The 19,504-nt window shown below is 42.3% G+C and overlaps 1 protein-coding gene across 1 annotated transcript in view; it reads right to left on the reverse strand.

Annotated features, from left to right (window-relative positions):
- Window positions 1–212: 212 nt before the first annotated feature.
- The window catches only part of TNRC6C (trinucleotide repeat containing adaptor 6C), a 191,648-nt gene continuing 172,356 nt past the window's right edge, over window positions 213–19,504 (reverse strand). Inside the window, exons 18-23 of the mRNA XM_026654389.2 lie at window positions 10,693–10,839; window positions 9,354–9,470; window positions 6,927–7,121; window positions 5,501–5,571; window positions 4,433–4,572; window positions 213–592 (exon numbers count right to left, since the gene is read on the reverse strand). Of these exons, the coding sequence (XP_026510174.2) occupies window positions 232–592; window positions 4,433–4,572; window positions 5,501–5,571; window positions 6,927–7,121; window positions 9,354–9,470; window positions 10,693–10,839 (1,031 nt within the window). The 3' untranslated portion in view covers window positions 213–231. The remainder of the gene's footprint in view (window positions 593–4,432; window positions 4,573–5,500; window positions 5,572–6,926; window positions 7,122–9,353; window positions 9,471–10,692; window positions 10,840–19,504) is intronic.

Below are 19,504 nucleotides of genomic sequence, written 5' to 3' on the forward strand. Positions count from 1 at the left end.
TAAAACCTGTCATTAGCATGTGACACTGACCAAATGTAGCCCATACTGTTTCATTAACAGTTCACAAGGACTTCTGCAGAGTTTCATATTCGATATTGGACAGAGGTACTAAAAAGGGCTGCCAGTCTGATCTGTTAAAGCTGGATTCTTCGTGAAGCCCTGGACTGGAAAGGGTTACAATTTTTTCCTTTAGTGCTGATGATTGTTATTTCCACTTTGTTTCTCTCTTTCCTAGATGGACTCCCCACTGAGAAGATCACCTGGGAGCAGAGTATTCAAAGGTGTTGGGCTGCCAATAACCCTGCCATCATCGGTGCTGGGGGGCCCCCAAAGGCTGCTTGAGTACTGAGGGACCCCACCCCAGAGCAAATCGCTGCTCCCTTTGCCAGCCAGGCAGGGAGTATTCCAGTGGCCTGCATCATTCCGCACCAATCCATGAGAGCTGCTCGTGGAGCCCATACGAGTCTGATTGGTTCCAGTGTTGGACTGCCAACTGGAGGTGGGTGGCAGGGGCTGGCCTTGTGCTAAGAAACGGTTTACTTCTTCTTCACCAGCAAACTCAGCCAAGATGGTAGTGTTTCCCAAAACACACCTAACAACAACAACACAACACAGTGAAACACAAGGTTACAACTGCCACTATTTTCACAAGTATCATAGCCTGCTTATACTAGGAGAGTAGAATTTTTATAAGCTCATTTTCATTTTGAATTCAGTGGAGGAGGTCAAATTAGGCCAGCTCAAAAATTTTAAAACTCCTACCCCTAACTCATTTTCATCCCAATAATTCTACTTCATAATTACTTAAGTGTACAAGCATATTGTGACGGGGCAAGGCCCGATGGCTATAGTAAAGTAATGGGAGACATATATATTAGCCACAGGCTAAACAAATCCCTATTACCAGGATAAGCAAATGGCAGCTGCTCCAGGTCAATTAAGACCAATTAAGATCTTTCCAGAAGGCAGGGAGGACAGACAGTGATTAGGACACTTGAAGCCAATCAGGGGCTGGCTGAAACTAGTTAAAAGCCTTCCAGTTAGTCAGCGCGTGTGTCGGGAGCTGTAGGAGGAAGTTGCACTGTTGGAGAGACTGAGCAGTACAAACCATATCAGGCACAAGGAAGGAGGCCCTGAGGTAAGGGTGAAGTGGATCTTGAAGAAGTGGGGGCTGCTGTGGGAAAGTGGCTCAGGAATTGTATGCATCCTGTTTCTAAAAAGTCAGCTACCATAGCTGATACTATTAGGGTCCCTGGGCTGGAGCCCGGAGTAGAAGGTGGGCCCGGGCTTCCCCTCTTTGCCCCCTGATTAATCACTGAGACTGGGAGACAACAGAGACTGTGCAAGGGAGGGTAGCTTCTCCTCACCTCCCTTGCTGGTTTATGATGAAAATAGCTCAGTAGCTGTGACCCTTGCCTCTAGAGAGAGAAGGGCTACGTGGAGGGTCACAGTGAGCCTCTGAGACTAGCGAAATCCGCCAGGAAATGCAGGACCCATGGAGACAAGGACAGAGCTTTGTCACAATATGCACACATAAAAAGCCACACACTTGCAGACAGTATCTTTTAGTCTGCAAACTTTTCAAGACAGGGACTGTGTCTTCTTTCGTTTTTGGAAAGTAAAGCTTTCCACAGAGTACACAGGATTTTGTGCATGAGATACACATAACAAAGAACTGAAAGGAGTAGTGACTGCAGCATAAGTGGGTATACTTGTGTTCCATGGCTGGGGTTTGTGCATGTGTTCTCTGCTGGAATCAACCTCTTTAGAATTTTGCACATATAGAGTGTCTGTCCTTCCTGCATGCCCAAGAGTGGAGATTTATTGTGATACGTAACATAAGTTTTTTAGCACTATTTTTATGAGGATCTCAGATCAGATATCAAATGTGAGTAGGCACTGTTATTCCTAATTTACAAGTTGGGAAAATGAGAAAGAGAGGTTAAGTGAGTTGCTTGAGGTCATATATTGAGCCAATGGTAGGGTTGGAACCTAGGTCTCCTGAATGTCAGTTCAGTGATGCATAATTTTTAACTGCATGTAAGCCATTATTTGAGGTCCAATTGTGAAATGATAGCTGAAGTCTTTTAGTATTACTGGATATACTCGATCATAAGCCAGTTCGTTTGTAAGCCGACCCCCCCAAGATGGATAAGTAAAAATGGAAAATTTTTATAACCTGTTCCTAAGCCAACACTATAATTCAGGGGTCAGCAAGTTTTGGCTCCCAGGCCATCAGGATAAGCTGCTGGTGGGCCGAGATGGTTTGTTTACCTCGAGCGTCCGCGGGCACGGAGGTAAACCTAAGTGATCAAAGTGTCCCAGTGCACCAGCTGCTTACCTTGATGGGCCAGGACAGCAACTGGTGGGGAAATTTTTTGGGGGGAGGAGAAGCTGGGAGTCAGGGGAGTAACCCCTGTGACCACCCCCCCACATGACCCCACCCCTAGCCCGGGACCCCCACACTCTCCCCATCCCATCACTTCCCACCTTATCTGGGGAGGGCCAGGGGAGGATGTCTCTGACCTGTCTGGAGCTGCTCCGGCAGGCTGAGCAGTGCGGCTGCAGCCTGCTCCAGCAGGCCAGACCGGGCGGTGCGGCCGCAGCATGTTCCAGCGGGCTAGGCCGGGTGGCCCGGCTGCAGTGTGCTCCGGCGGCGTGGCCACAGCCTGCTCTTAGGGGCGGGGCCGAGTGGCACGGCTGCAGCCTGCCAGCCCCGGAGCTGCAGCTGCTTCGGAGGCTGGGGGGAGAGCAGCGTGGCCAGAAGAGGAGAGATTCTGGCCCCGCCTCTTCCCTTCTGGCTGTGCTGCCTCTCCTTGCTCCCTCTGTTGGGGGGAGGGGCTGTGTCCCACCTCGCCCTCTCTATACCCGTTCATAAGCCAACCCCCTTCTCTGGTGCTTTTCTTTTTTACTAAAAAAATTTGAGCGAGTATATACTTATGAACGAGTATATACGGTATGTTACAATCTTGTTAACTTTTTGAAATCCCTTTTTAATTTACCATTATTGCCCTCCAAACCAATATGTTTTTGTATCTGTACACAATACATATAGCACAACCCAATACCCAACCTCTGTAAAGCAGAGGTCTGTCATGTCCTTAGCAGCAATATGTACTAACATTATTTCCCCGCTAATCAAAGTTCTTCCTTTATATGGATGGCTCTGAAACCTTGGAGAACATTGAGGATGTACTGTATACTCTTAAAATATACGCTGATTTTTAAATCTACATTTTCAATATTACAGCATAAACACCCCCTTAAGGATAGAATTCTTTCTAACTTAGTCCCACATCTAAACTGAAATCATTAAGTCAGGGCAATTTTTGACCTTTATCTGTTCTGAATGCTGCCACACAGTCTTTAATTAAGGAAAGGTCAAAACTTTAAAAAGCAACACCACCAGGCATATCATTATGCAAATTTTTCTACATTACATACACTTTATCCTTTTATCTAATGAGGCTCATCATGGGAAGCTAGCTGCAACTTTGCATCTGGAGTGACTATTGCCCCATAATTTTAAAGGCTAGGGAAACATAGGAACTGCCATACTGGATCAGTCCAGTGTTACATCTAGCCCAGTATCTTGTCTCCAACAGTGGCCAGCATAAGATGCTTCAGAGAAGAGTGCTTTACATTATTATGATGAATAATCTGCCAATAGGGCAAATTTCTTCTTAATTATTAGCCATTAGTGGTGGTCTTATGTCCTGAAACATTACGATTTATATTCCTTATATTTTAAAATCTATCTAATGTAATTATGTATATTCTCATCCCTGTAAATGCCAAATCCCCTTTTAACTGCTACTAAGATCTTATCCTCAATGACAGATTGTGGCAATGAGTTCTACAGGTGTTTTCTTTTCTTTTAGTAATGTGGTTTAAAAAGAACATCCTTTTATTAGTTTAAACGTCTTTCAGTTTCATTGGCAGTCCCCTTGGGAAAAAGTAAATACCAGTGCATGAGTTACCTTCTCTACACCATTCCTCATTCTGATTACCTTTAGCATGTCCTCTTTTATTCATTTTTTCCTGTGAACTAAACAGTCCTAGTCTTTTCTGTTTTGCATATGGAATTTTTTCCATGCCTTTCATCATTTTTGTTGACTGTCTTTGGGTCCCTTCTATTTCTGTTGTATCTTTTTTGAGGTGGTGTGAGCAGAACTGAACACAGTACTTATGGTGAACACCCACCATCGATTTCTATAATGGCACTTCATACACTACTTCTGAGTGTATTTAGTCCACAAGTACTTTTTCTTTATGCAGCTCTCCTACAATTTCTGCTAACAGATAATTTCCAAGACACCACCAAATAATTCCGCAGAGCAATTCAGTGCCATAACAAGCGAATGCTTAGGAGAACAGGCGCTGTACTAGATTTTCCTTTACAGAAAAAAGGAAAAGAGGAGAAAAAACGTACATATGCAGAGACTTCTGGGCCTTGGCTGCTTCTTCCTTGGAACTGTAGCGGACCACAGCATTCCCTTGTGTCAGGTTCAGGTGGAATGTAATTAGAGGGCCATGTTGCAAACACAGTGTCCGCAGTGTAGAACCATCAATCTAATTGCAGAGGAAGAAAAAAGTTGACTTGTTTTTCTATGGTTATCCTTAGTATATTTGTTAATGGAAGGGGCTTTAAATGATAAAGGAAAACATTTACATAGAGTGCAAATGTAGTTTCCTCCCACAAGATAAAAGAATCTAATTAGATGTGTCACTATTTTATTAGGAGGAGGTAATCTTTACTTTTCAAGTTCTCTACAGTTCAGCACACAGAACCTGCCAGTTATTTTAAATTAATATAAAAATATTTATCACTACATGCCTACCAAGGGTTGATTGGGAATGCAGCTTGTTCATACATAGTTTATATTAATTCATGACATCTCCTGGTCTCTGCACCCACTGCTTTCAGTCTTATGCCTCTCCATGTGAATTATACTATGGAGAGGAGTAGAGGAATTGACAGATTGGGGAGAATAAGAGAAACCCCAGAAAAATTGGGACTTCAAATCTTTGAATTTCCCCCAAAACACCATTCTCACAACTAACTTTTAAACAAATAAATGATATACACTGGAATGGCTAATTATACAGACTCAGAGTTCATATTTGATTTGCTCTTATATAGCACTTTTCATCCACAGATCTAAAAGTGCTTTACAAAAGGTATAATTACTAATGGGAAACAGACATGGGAAGTGACTTGCCCAAGATCACCCAGCAGGCCAGTAGCAGAGCTGGGAACAGAACCAGGGATTCCTGAGTTCTAATCCAGTGTGCTATCCACGAGCCCACAATGGCTCCCATTAAAACCCTTAAATCCACTGTGTGGATTTATCTCAACATATTACAGTTACTGCTACATAGATGAATATTATATACTCATTGCAGTTGACCAAAATTACCAGAGCTGATAAGCGTTCTTCCTACCATCTCTTAAGTATAGCATGGTTCTTTGCGTAGTCAGTCATATTATTCTGCTTACCTGGGGTGTGAGGTTACGCAGAACCAGCCAGCTGCTTGTTCTTCCTGAGCTGTCAGTACTCCAGGCAGAACCTATATCATAAATCCAGAAAGGGAACAATTTAACATCTTAGTGAGAGCACAATACAACAATCAAACTCACCAGGAATAAAGAATGTGCAAGATACAACACACTAGCAATGCAACTGCTATTGTAAACACGCTCATGAGCAATCCAATAAGCAATTTATCTCCATCCTCTTTTCCTTTCTTATTTGGAATGAAAGGAGGGAGCTCCATGACTAGAATGCTCCCAGTTGGCTCTGAAGGACCAGTGGGATTTCTCACATTCCTGCCATCTCTTTCGTAGGTAGCCACTGTGATACTATATTGGTGAAAGCTAATATGTCACCAAAACTTTCTTCAGGTTACACTGGAATTAGCCAGCAAGTGACAATTTAAAAGCAACAGAGATGACATTTTCTAGTGGCATTTGAAAAACTGCAATAGTTCTAAAGTCACTTTGGTAAAAATACTGAGGCTGCAGATGGAATCCTTGCATCAGCACTCTGTGGCCATCGGGTGGACGCGACAGCCTTTGACAATTGGGGAGAACATTTAATTCCCAGCTTTTTGGGAAGATGATTGATAGAATAGTCAGGTATTAATAGTGACATTTTTTTCTGATGCAGATGCTTTATGATAAACAAATACACAGGGTATATAGCTATTATATACATATTCCCCCTTTAATTTGTGTATAAACAAAATTATGACAGCCAAAGAAACAGATTGACGGAAAAGAAATTATACCTTACTGTCTGGGGGCCCCATCATCCCTTCAGTTGTATTCATCGTACAACTGACAGGATAATCAGGTCCTGGATGTTTTGCATCCCTGCTATAGAGATGTACAGTGCTTAATTTGTAATGAAAGAGGTGCGGGGGTTCAAGCAATTTTTTTACTTTCAAAACTGATGTGGCAACCCCAGAGGTGCCAGGGCTATAAACTGCCAAGCCTAGAGGTGCCGGGGCTCAGTCCTGGCAAAAATTAAGCAGTGGATGTGTATTCTATGTAATAAATTCTACTGATTAATTAGCTAATACTGAAGTCTTGCAACAATGTACAGAAAAACACCTGCCACAAAGCAAGAAAAAGGTCTCAAGATATTTAGAAAAAATGAGCAAAAGTATTATAAACAAAGACCCCTGTTGTAGTGGAATTATTCCCCACTGATTGGAAACATGCTCTACTGACCCATGACTTTATTTTGAGTATGAGCCACCCTAAGTGATAGAAAATGAAACCTGCATTTCAACTGCATTTATTGAACCTCAAGTACCTGCAGCATAGTACTAGAGCAAAAGGGTGCCATACTACTGTAACATGGAGAATAAAAACAAACAGAGCATTGCAATATTATAAAATGTAGGAGTCAGAGGAATACCAGAGGAATAAGAGCTGGTCCAACCCAGTGGGCTGGCACCCCAGGTAGATGATGGCTTGGTGTTTGTTAAACCTGGAGGTGGTCTCGTAGGAGCAGTAGTGTTTCTGGGTACCTTCCATAGTTCATGGGATAGAGAGGCTTGTGTGTGAGAGATTGGGCCAGAGGACCATGTAGACTTGATGTCTGACAATTTACCTGCAACAGAGAAACGTAATTCATGTATTTTTGGTAAGCAAGTTAAAAAAAAATCTGAACAATCTGCAACTCCAGTAAGTGAAGAGGTGATCCTCAAGGTTGTTCATTATTATAATCTACTAGTATCTGACATTTGTTACTATTGTCCACTTGCTATTGCAGCTCCCAGTACTTCTCTTTCTGATAAAGGACAAAGAACCTTAAAACAAGACTAGAGAATATGTTTGATTAGCCAAAATCAAAAATAAAATCATTACTGTATATGTTCTAAGTTATTTAGCCAAAATTATTAAAATAATGAAGTTTATACTTTCTGCACCCAAGAAGCAACAACCACTGTTATTTAAAATACAGAAATTAGCACACACACGAGTTCTCATGATTCAGAATTAAGCTGATTCCAGAAGTAGTAGAAAGGGCAAAATTTCCTATGCTGCTGAATATTCAAAGATAAACGCATCAGGCGTATGGATTCTTTTACAAGTTCCTCTTTGAAACACGATCAATCTTCACAAGAAAAGCCCTATATATCACAATCTACCAGTTCTTACAACTTTTTGTTGGCCATTTTTTGTTATGCTCTGAATACTACCTTCATTTATATTGGTATCATAATTATTTTATTCCAATTCCTGTCAAACCAGAGTTTTATCAAACATACTATAATGACCTAAAATTATACATTTCAAAGACAAACATTAAAACAAAAAAAGGACAGGTTAGCATTTTGGTGTCATTAACACAAACAGGACCAACTCAAATTATAGACACTACCAAACAAAATGCACACTGTCAAATGATCATCTCTGAAACATTTCACCGTTAATCTTCCACACACCTGCCTGTCTTTCATGTAGCTACACACATACCAAAGATATAGAGCCAGATTCTCCTCCTCTCATTAACACCTAACCTATGTATATCAAGAGCAACTCCACTGATGTCAACGGAGTCAAACTGGTGTAAAGTCAGAGGCCTGTCAGGCCCATATTTTTGTGCAAACTGCAGTGACAAAAAGGAAGTTGTTAATATTGTTCAAGTAACTGCTTGAGAAAAGAAATTTGAAAGTTTGATTTTTAGAACTAGTAGCAGCAGCTGGGCCTACAATTTAATGTATAATGAATGTGCATTAATAAAAGTTAGATGTTGAGATGTCACTGATTCTTATGAGGTTCACATGCAGATAGGATGTAACAGCAAAAAAACAAACACATAAAAAGGAAATATGCATGGCAGATAAAATTAAGGGATAAGCAAGCCATTACTTTACCCTCCTTGTAACAGAACACTTCCAGGCCCCTTTGCTTTGTGGCAACGTGGACCTAAATGTTGCACTAAGGTCCCTGGATGTTCAAGCTTCATTTAAATTAAAATGAAGTTTTTAATTTATTAAATATGAACATGAATAAAGCAATCAGTAGAGTGGGTATTTTTATATTATACTGGCTCCACATTTCCAGCTTTCAGTACTCTGAAGATTTAGTTATTTTTGAGATAGACAGGATTCGGCAGACAGGATTGCATCGCTTTGCATTTGGTTTGTGTTTTTAACTGCAGTGGGAAATATGAAGCCTTGATTATTGTGGCAGTACTTGAGTTTGGAGATTTTAAAAGTTTTTCTACAGCTTCCATGTCATGAGTTTGCTGGACTAAAAGAAATCCTAACAATACTGGGGTTAGAACTTTATAGCAGCTACTTAACTAAAGGGACAGGCAAAACACAAACAAACTTATTCCTATTTAGCTTTCTTATTAAAAATAATCAAAACACCTCCTTGAGCTAGTGCTAAACTGTTTCCTGTGTATTAATAGGGCTGAAAACTGTTCAGTTTTGAAACTGTATTTACTGGCAATAGCTTTCAGATCAACCTTTCCTGGTAAGATCCAGCAATAGTGTTATCATTGAGTTCTTGCAGAGAACATTCTGCCTCACAGTTGGAGCAAAAATAAACTTTGTTGAAAAAGTATGAATGCCAAAATAAAGTGGTAGCATCATGGTATGAAGTGGGCTGAATATATATTTCATTAGCGCACTTATCAGATATTCACAACTCCAGACACCTGGTTAAAATGCTCACCACTGCAGAGCTGCCAGTGGGAGCAGCACAGTGCTCAAAAGATATGAAGTCTGTAGTAGTACTATTATAATAACCAGAGGAAAGCACTTTTTCAGGGCCTTTGCTCTTTGGGGATGGAGAGGGATGCTGAAAGTAGAAAGGCCATTTCTCGTACCTGCAATGCTAGGTGCGGATGCAATGCTGCTGAAAGAGCTACTGTAGCCGGAGGCACTAAGCGGCCAGGCACTCGATGAAGGCAGCGTGGCATTCTGAGATGATGTTGGGGATGACCCTGCAGAACCAGCAAAGAAGCAACTAAGAAAGATGGGCAAAATGGTATTTGCTGCAGAATAAGCAATTCTAACTACATCATGTGCAAATACAAACCAGGCAACCAGCTTCCTCTAACCATGAATGAAATGTTATAGAAAGCATGATAAAGTGAAGCAGAATTCTTCGGTATAAAAGAAAAGAAAGTGGCACCACAGTGGCAAGTGTGTTGGTGCCCATGCAGAAGACAAATTTTGGATTTCCCTTAAGATTATCTGACTCTTGGGACATCAGAGTTAAAGTTAGATCTGAAGGAGGGAAGCAGTCTATTTGCATTTTATAACATGCTTATCAGCCTATCCAAGCACCAGCAACTGTGGATGGATATGAATGTATATGTAAAACCAACCAAATATCCTTGATACCTAAAAATTGCTGAAGTAAGCACTTCTCCCCATGCCGTAATGCCCACAAATACCATCAGGTATTTTGCAAATTTAGGTTTTGCAGCAGGTAAAATAAATGTGTATATCATAACAATGTTCTAAAACTAGCTATATATCAAAGGAGCAATCGTAAGAAATAACTTGAAACCATCCTGAGTTGGCAAATCATTCTACAACGTGTGTCCAACAAACTCACACAAGGTTGCCTTATAGGAATGTTAAACATACATCCAAAACCTTCCTACTCACTAACAAATATACCGTGTACCAAAAGTAGGGACTGGAACACGGAATAAAATACCTTCAGAATAGTCAGAACAAAGAATGGGAGGCTGTGAACTGAAAGTATCCACTCTAGCAATCAACCACAATTAGCAGCATATTCTGAGTTACTTTCATTATTCAAAACATACATACACATACTGTGTGTACATAATATATTAATTCAGAAAACACAAAATTGTTTCTCTTTACAAGGTGATATGCTATACAAAAGCCTCACTGTGATGCACAATTAGGAAACATTCTGTTTTGTATCTTTATTGATGATACAAGAGACTAATGATTTATACAGCACCCAGAAGATAGACACTGCAACTTGACTTTAACGTCATTTTGACTGAAACTGAATAAATATGTGGCACCAGTGGCTGCTGCACATCTAAGCTCCTGCCATCAAACAGTTCCTTATACAAAGTAGAATGGAAACTAAGGATACAGCCTAAAGATAGATTGCTAATCAGTAACTGAGGCTCTCACAGTATAGTGTCAGTACATATTAACACTAGCAGGACGCACATGCTCTCTTGCCATTGAGTCGGAACCCTCTCGAAAGCAGCTGGGGTTGCACAATGCTTCCATGCAGAATTGAACCTTCAAGACCTGAAGGCATGGAAGGGATCCTCAGCCATAACTGTCCCTCAGTTCCTTCTATGTATTCAGAATCTAAAATGAAGACATAGAAGAAGAATGGTGGTGGGAAGTGAGGATCTATGGTTACACTACAGTTACTGGTCAATTATCTTTCTTCTTTCTGTTTGTCAGTATAGCTCCCCAATTTCAGACGATTGAAGTACTGGTATAAACATAATACCCCCACCTTTTAAAAAAAAAAAAATAAGAAAAAGTGAGTGTTAGGATCAGTTATAGCTCAAAAGAGCTGATAAACTAATTGGGGAAGTTTTCCAGAACACCTGGGATCCCTGCTGCTATTCTGAGTGAGCCTTAGGAAGCTCCCTCTCAGACATCATTGTAGGGAGGCAGCCCATCTATTATGGGTGAAGTAGCTTCCCGGAAAGCAGGGGTAGCAGAACCAGTAAGGGAAGTTGGGGTGGTGGGATGGAGAGAGGGAAGATTAAACATCGAGATAGAAGAAGGGTTCAGATAGCCATGTCAGCTTACCCTCCCAAGATAGGGAGCCGGCAAAAGTCCAGGGCGTGGGGGGAATAAACAGCCACACTCCCCCAAACTACCACAGGTGTCATTAGGGACAGGAAAAGGGGGAGATTGAAGGGAATTTCAGCTTGTTTTCCTAGATGATACAAACAGTCTAGGGGACTGACTCACTGATATGCTTAGTTCCATCCAAATTGCAACTTAACACCTGGGTGAAACTTAGGATAGGTTGTGGAACCAACTTATCTTTACAGAATGCTATGTATGAGGGATCTATCATTTGACTAATTCAACACTGTAACAACTTACCAAGGGTTGTGCTGGATTCTCCATCACTGGCAATTTTCAAATAAAGATTGGACTTTGAGCTTGTAACAGTTGGATGGGTCTCAAACTCCCTTTCTGATGGCAGCAGAATGGACACCAAAAATCCCTGGGCCAGAGGCCTCAATTTCTAGGATACCTCAAACTGCCTAATGGTAACGGGAGACTGACATTTCAAAGAAGGTGGGGAAAAAATGGACAGGACAATTGTGAGTGTCAGCTAATTCCTCACCTACACTACAGCAACAGAGATTGAGTGTTAAACTGGCATTGAGAAGGTTGGCAAGAAGACAACAAAAGTTGAACAAATTGCTTAGACTTCACCCGTCCAACCTTGCTGGGCACCAACAGACACACCAACACAGAGGAATCTGTCAGTGCCAAGAAGCCTCAATGCCAAGGCCTCTGCTGGTGCTAACCTACTTTCAAAACAGACCCTTCCTGGGGGATTCCGAAATACCCAGAGGAATAGTCATGACCAAGGTTAAGATTTTGTCACTGTTATTTTTAGTATTTTTAGGTTGCGGACAACAAACAAAAATGCATGGAAGCCCATGACCTGTGACTTTTATTAAAAATAATAGTGGGGGAAGGGTGTGATGCAGGGATGACTGAAGCCCGAGACCCATGGCGGGGATGAGAGCCTAAGCCCCACTGCTGGGGGGGGAGGAGGGGATGTTGGGGGGGTGTTCCAGTACCCGCTGCCAGCAGTGGCTGAGGATCATGCTGCTTCTGCCACCCCACAAACAGGGCTGAAGCTGAACGGAAAACGTCACAGAGGTTTCTGAAAAGTTACGGAATCCGTGACTTCTGCGACAAATTCTTATATTTAAGTCATGACTTTTCATTTTTATCTTCCTTTTTATATCAAGGAGTAAGAAGTTAAGGCCAAGCACAACACACTGCCCTTCCTTGAGTTTAATTGAACCTGAGGATTTCTAGGAGCCATGATTCAGAAATCTATTTGGTGCCAAAAATATCCAAATGATTCCAAATGGCTAGGCTTTTTAACTCAGAGCAGACCATCCAGCAACGCTTTCCCAAGAACAGGGAATAAAGCTTGGCATCCGCCTGCTTATGGGTATGAAGGATAAAAGGACTACAAGCCATGCTCTGACCCTGTGAGTGACCTTCACTGAGGTACTTTAGGCATCGGAAATGCTGGTCTGTCAGTGTCTTCTTTGTACCACAAGATGCACAGCTTTTAAGTCCATCTCTTACACTAGGGCATGCCATAATATAATCTCAAACTCCAAGGGATCTGACCAGGGTTGAAGGAACAGGTGCTGACAAATGTGCTCAGAACTGGGCATGGGACCAGACACCTCAGTACTATGCAATGACAAAAGCTATCCAAACATCTAAGCTAACATTACAATGCTAATTCTTTACACAAAATAAAGGAAAAAGCTGATGAAGGAAGATAGCATGTTAGTGAGCCCCAGAGTCACTGCTTTCCATAGGATTTTGTCTCAAAGGAGCATGTATGGCCCTAGAATGGTAATGCATATTGACAATCCATTTAAAAGAGAAGAGAAGATTACTTACTGTAACTGGAGATTCTTCGAGATGTGTGGCCCTATCTGTAATTCCACATGTAGGTATGCATGTACGCCATGTGCCCGAGTCCAGAAATTCTTCAAAGCAGTATCCATCGACCTGAACATGCACAGTAATTTCCCTTGTGCTCCTGACCAAGGTTATAATGGGCAGTACGGGTCGATGACTCTCCAGTTCCCTCTTACCGCAATCCAACAGGATCCAAAACATAGGTGAAGGAGGGCAGGTGGTGGAATACAGACAGAGACTACCCATCTCTAAGAACCTCCAGTTGCAGTAAGTAATCTCCACTACTTCTTCGAGTGCTGGTCCCTATGTGTATTCCACACATGGGTGACTAGCAGGCAGTGCTCAGAGTGAAGGAGGGTGCAAGGAAGCTGGTAGCCCAGAGAGGCGTGCCATTTCAGATTGGGGAGGGCAACTTTAATGGTGATTCCAGGGGCTACACTGCAGATACAAGTAGATTTCAAAAATAACCAACCACCACCACTACCTTGCAGGCTAACTACTTTAAACCTTGTAATACTCCAACCATTTGAATGATGCACACGAATAATATTTTATTACACCCTAACTCAAAGACTGTTTCATAGTAACCCACAACTGAAGCACTTTTCATAGCATCGGTTTTTGTATTCTTACTTTTCCAATGCATAAATGATTCATTGACATTCTAAATTTAGTAGAATTTCGATGAACCTCAGGTTTATATGAAGGAGGTCAAACTATATTGTTCAAAATCTTGTAGCAGTAAGATCAAAACTAAAAATGAAACAAGATGGCCCACATTCTGTTCTCATTTATATAATTCCAAATTCAGAATAATGGTTGAAATCCATGCAATTATTCCAGATTTACAGTAGTGCTAAGGAGAGTGTTTGTTAGTTGCAATTTCTGTTGGAAACTGTGCTAGAGACAGCTATGGATAGGGATTCTTTGGTAAAACCCCTCCCTAAGTGGCTCATTATATTGAAGAATTCATTTAGCACAACTTATTGTAAGTATTAAAGTGTAGCTAAATTACTAGAACTTACTTGATTATGTTTCTTTGTAAAACTTCTGTAAAACGAAGATTGGAACAAACATTACCTCCCAGTAACATCAGACCTTTGTGTAGGACCAATTGCAATGAACTAACTATGGTAAAAGGTCCATCTGTATGGAGATCATCCACAACAGAACCCTTTCATTGGCCAGGAGGGACAAGCCATTTAGATATAATGTTGAACTTAAACACATACACCACAAGTTATCATCATCCAATACTTGTGCATAGGTAAATGAAGGGGCATTCTGGAGCTACCTCTTGCTGTTTTTGTTGAAACACTGGCGATGAAACGAGAAACTGAGGAGATCTAAGAAGAAACCCCTTTGGATAATTCAGAACTACACCACTGTGTTGCTGCTGGACATCACTTACCCTCTCCCATCTTTTTCCTTTAATTTCTTTAGGGCACTGTTCTACGCATTTTAGAAATAATGCTACATCATGTAAGTAAAAGCACTGGCATCTGGAGTCGATGTGATCTCTGCTTGGTCGGTAAGTTGAATGAAGCCATGCTTGTAGTCCCCGCAAACGGAGTCTAGTGAATGGTGTCACGTAGGTGCATGTGACCATGTGGCCTAACAGAGAAAGGCAGTGTTGCACAGTAGTTCATGGTCTGCATGTAATGTCAGAGATCAAGTTGCTCATTGTGTGGAACCTGTCTGCGGGAGAAATGCTTTTGCAGAAACTCAGTCCAGCTGGGATCCTATAAAGTTTATTGTCCCCGTAGGTCATAAAATGGACTTTTCTTTATTTATGCAAACCCCTAAGGTAGCAAAAAGGTGCTGAATAAATTCCATGGCTGACATGATTTCTTGATGAAATTGGCCCACCAGGAGTCAGTCGTCTAGGTATGGAAACACGGTGTAGAGCCCTGGCGTCGCATCTGGGCTGCTACTACAGCAAACGCTTTTGTGAATACCTTGGGTGCTGCAGCAAGCCCAAAAGGGAGGACACAAAACTGGTAGTGATCTTGGGTGATTATGAAGCATAGGAATTTCCTGTGAGATGCATGAATATCAATGTGGAAATATATATCCTTCATGTCGAGAGCCGTGAACCATGTTCCCTCCTGAAGGGAGCGGATTATCAATGCCAGCGTAATCATCTTGAATTTCAGTTTCAGAATAAAGACATTGAGTCGTCAAAGGTCCATGATGGGTCTCCATCCTCTGTCTTTTTGGGGGAATAGGAAATATGGGGAGTAAGAACCCTCTTCCATGGTATTGAGGTGGGACACATTCTACTGCTCCCTGGTTTAAAAGGGATTCTGATGAGAGTGGTCCCTGCAGGGGGATTGGGGAGGTGGATTGTGAGGGGAGAAGGAAAGAAACTCTATAGAGTATCCCTGATGTATAATCTCCAGGACCCAAATGTCCACGGTGATCTTGTTCCAGGTGTGGGTGAAGAGGATAAGATGACCTCCAAACTTGACAGGGGAAGGCGTAAGTGGCATGAACAGTGGTGAGCAAGTCTCAACCTGCATGTAAAAAATGGCCTTTGGCCTGAGGTTGGGAATAAGCAGAGGCTGTGGAAGTAGGAGCTGCCAGAGGCTCAGGTGGACACTGATAATATGGAGCATCTGCAGGGGGTGGTTGTGGCCTGAAGGGCTGTCTCTGGTTTCTTCTCCTGGGGGCTGAAGTGTAAATCCCCAGGGATCGCAGAATGGACTTTTATTTAAACAGGTGGGACCTGTCGAAAGGGAAGTCTAAGGATAGTGTTTTTGACCTCTCTAGGAAAGCCCGACAATTGGAGTCCCTTTGCATGACCAGCCCTGTGTGGCCAAATTTCTGGATGCAGTATCTCCGGCATCTACTGCAGCTTGATAGCTTGATACTGCAACTTTGTCACTAGTTTTCCTTTGAACAGGAAAGCTTGGAATTGGGCTCGGTCTTCCACTGGGAGCCCATAAGTCTGATGTAGGTGTTGAAATTGTGTTTTGTTAATAAGGCTTTGTAATTAGCTAAATGAAATTGCAGACCTGCAGAGGAGAAGACCTTCCTACCTAGGAGGTCCAGTCTCTTTGCGCCCTTCTCTACCAATGTGGATGTCTGGTAGTGCACCTAAGTCTTTCTCTGGCCGCCCATGCCACCAGTAATTTAGGGGCAGGATGGAAAAATAGAAAGTCAGCTCCCTTGGCAGGAACACCGTAGCATCTTTTGGCCGTTTTTGGCATAGGGGCACAAGATGCACGTGTGTACCAAACTGCTTTGGCTGGATCTAATATAAGAACATAAGAACGGCCATACTGGGTCAGACCAAAGGTCCATCTAGTCTAGTATCCTGTCTTCCGACAGTGGCCAATGCCAGGTGCTTCAGAGGGAATGAACAGAACAGGTAACCATTAAGTGATCCATCCCATTGCCCATTCTCAGCTTCTGACAAACAGAGGTTAGGGACACCATCCCTCATAGGGCTTCGTTGATCGGTAGGGCTACTCTGGCGGGTCCTTGTGGTTGTAAAATGTCCAAGAGTCAGCATTGAGGGTCCTGGACCTCTTCCAAAGGGATATGTGGATTTTTAGCGACCCTTTGCATTAGCTCCTGGTATTGCTGGTGGTCATCTGGTGCAGAAGACAAGAAAGGAGTGATGTTATCCTCTGGGTGATAGGTATAACCTATCGAGTGCCTGTCGGGACTCCTGTGCCTTCTCGGAGATACTGATGCCTCCATCTCCTCTGGCTCTTCTAATTCTGATGACGATTCCATCAGCATTGGTGGAACCATTGATAGCAGACACTCTTGTCTGGGGGATGTAACTACTCCTGAGACATCGAGAATGATTCCTCCTCCAGGGTAAAGACGTTCCTCAGGGATGCAGGGTCCAAGAGGAGTGGAGACTGCAGGTAAGGGAGTAATATATCCTCTGGGATTATGAAGGTCTCCGTATGGCCCGGAGTTCGGGGAGTTCCAGCTGGGACACCTGAAGGACGTGGCTCATCTGTTGCCACTGGGTCAGTCTTTGGGTAAACGAGGTGGTACCAATGAGGGGCCCAGACACCACTTGTAGAAGGGATTGGTGTGTATCTGTCTTTCTGCTTTGGTCCCACTGTCACCGCTGGGACCCTCTTTTTTCGTGCCTTGCCCTCCAACCTGGGAGTCTTTGTCAGAGCCAGTTCCGTGGGTTCCATTTGTGATGTCTTGCCCAACCTAGATCAGCTCAGGGAGGAAATGGGTTTCTTATGAACAGTCCTCTGACGGGATCTATCCTTGCGCCCATGAAAGTGTCCCTTACTCTCATGGGGAGCCCTGTAGGAGTCGTCTTTGGTCTTCAGTGGTAAAGGCTTTGCTCCAAAGCTCGTGCCTGGAAGGGTGCTGCTAGTCAGTTGAGGCCGATGTACCAGGAGGAGTGGGGGGAAGGGGGAGAGAGAGAGCGAGAGCATGGGGCCTCATCCTCCTCCATCAGAAACTTCCTAAGACAGAACTTTCATGCCTCTCTAGTTCTGGATGGAAAAGATGAGCAGATATTGCACTTTGCTGATATATGTGCTTCACCCAGCTGGTACCGGCACCACTGATGCTTGTCACTAATGGAGAAGGAATGAGGGCAGGAGACGCAACTCTTGAGTCTCAGGACTCTGGGCATAGTCCCAGGACCGGAAAGGATTGTCCCCCGAATGGGGGCTGGGGTGGTGGGGAACTTATCCTACACCTACTATAAACATATGCTAACTAAAACTAATAAACTAGATATAAAAACTATTTACAACAAGATTACTTTACAGATTATACACTGAAGGAGGACATGATTCCAACTCAGGCCATGAGACAGTAAGAAGGAACTGGAAAGGCATTGATCTGCATTGCTCCTTATACTCTCAGTCAGGCGCACAAGGGAAATCACTGTGCATGTGTGAGTCAGTGGACACTGCTCTGAAGAATGTCTGGACTTGGGTGCATGACATGTATGTGTACCCATGTGTTGAATACACATAGGGACCAGCACTCGAAGAAATAGTACAATTATTTATTCATACACTATTTATGTAAAGGGTTAGAATACATTTTCTAACTACACAGATATGAGACTGGCATGATGCAGAATCATGAATTATTATATATAAATGTACAAAGTAGACAACCTCATCTTCAGTGTCACACCAATGTCTAATGTTGGCACAACACAAATAAAATACTGGATGCATCAGAATCTCAACTATAGCTAAATAACTTCTTTAAGCCTACCTGATTAGCAGTGTAAAAATAATTAAAAAAAATTTTAAATTCCCCTCCCTTAAAAACACCTAAAGTCATTAAAGAGTTAATTCAGTATTACTCATGCACACAAATAACTGAAGTTTTAGCTTGAACAAAGACTACTTTCTGACAGCTTTCCATCTGATAATGACATAATTCAACATTACTTAATGCAATTACCCACCCCCTATCCCCCCGGTCATCTCTCACTCCCTTTAAGTTCCACAGCCTCTTACCTGACATAGCTTCAAGTTCCACTGCTCAGAATAGGAAACTTGCTTCAATGATAATTATGATTCACAATCTAGGCAAACACCCACAAGTGACTATGATAGCTCAATCTACATTTTAAAGTCCTGACAGGTCCTACTGACAGCTTGCTTATAATTCTGCTCTGCACATTATAGTGTTCTACTAGACTGCTTTCTTCAGACAATTTACATATTAGGACACAGCATGACCACAAAACAACTAAGCTACCTTTAGTTTGGTCTATTTTCCAAAGCTATGGACCCCTGTTGAGATGTACTAAAGTCCAATGACTCAATATTTTAGGGAGGATCCCTCTTCATTCTGGTGTAAAACTTATGGGGAGGGGGATGGAGGAAGGTGAAGAGACTATTTATATGCAAGAAGTTTTTTCCAACTCTCTCTTGGCTAATTTTAGGTATTTACAAATACATCTTCTCTTTCTGCTTGATCCTGTAGTGAAGTCACAAATCATGTTTTCGTGATGTCAATTTATTGCCATGGAAAGAATTGTGATGTCCTGATTTTGGCATTATGACTTCACTGCTGTATCAAGTAGGAGAAAAGGCTGGACTGTGTGGAGAGCAAAACCAAACAGCTTTAGTTTTTAAATGTAGTAAGAAATCTCCTGGAAAACATGCAGATTTATATTTAAGCCTGAGAGTTATCACCAGTATGAAAAGTGGTAAATTTCCAATAAGAAACCAGGAACCTCCAAATTCTAACTTAGTGGGCCAAAAATTTCCAGACTTATGGTGGAAATTCAGCAGTAGCAGCAAAGCATGAACACTATCAAATCCATCTTTCATCTGCACAAAGGTAGTACAGACAATTCTCTACT

This window comes from Terrapene carolina, unplaced genomic scaffold, assembly GCF_002925995.2.
Source record: "Terrapene carolina triunguis isolate 2854851 unplaced genomic scaffold, T_m_triunguis-2.0 Scaffold192, whole genome shotgun sequence".
Lineage (NCBI taxonomy): Eukaryota > Metazoa > Chordata > Testudines > Emydidae > Terrapene > Terrapene triunguis.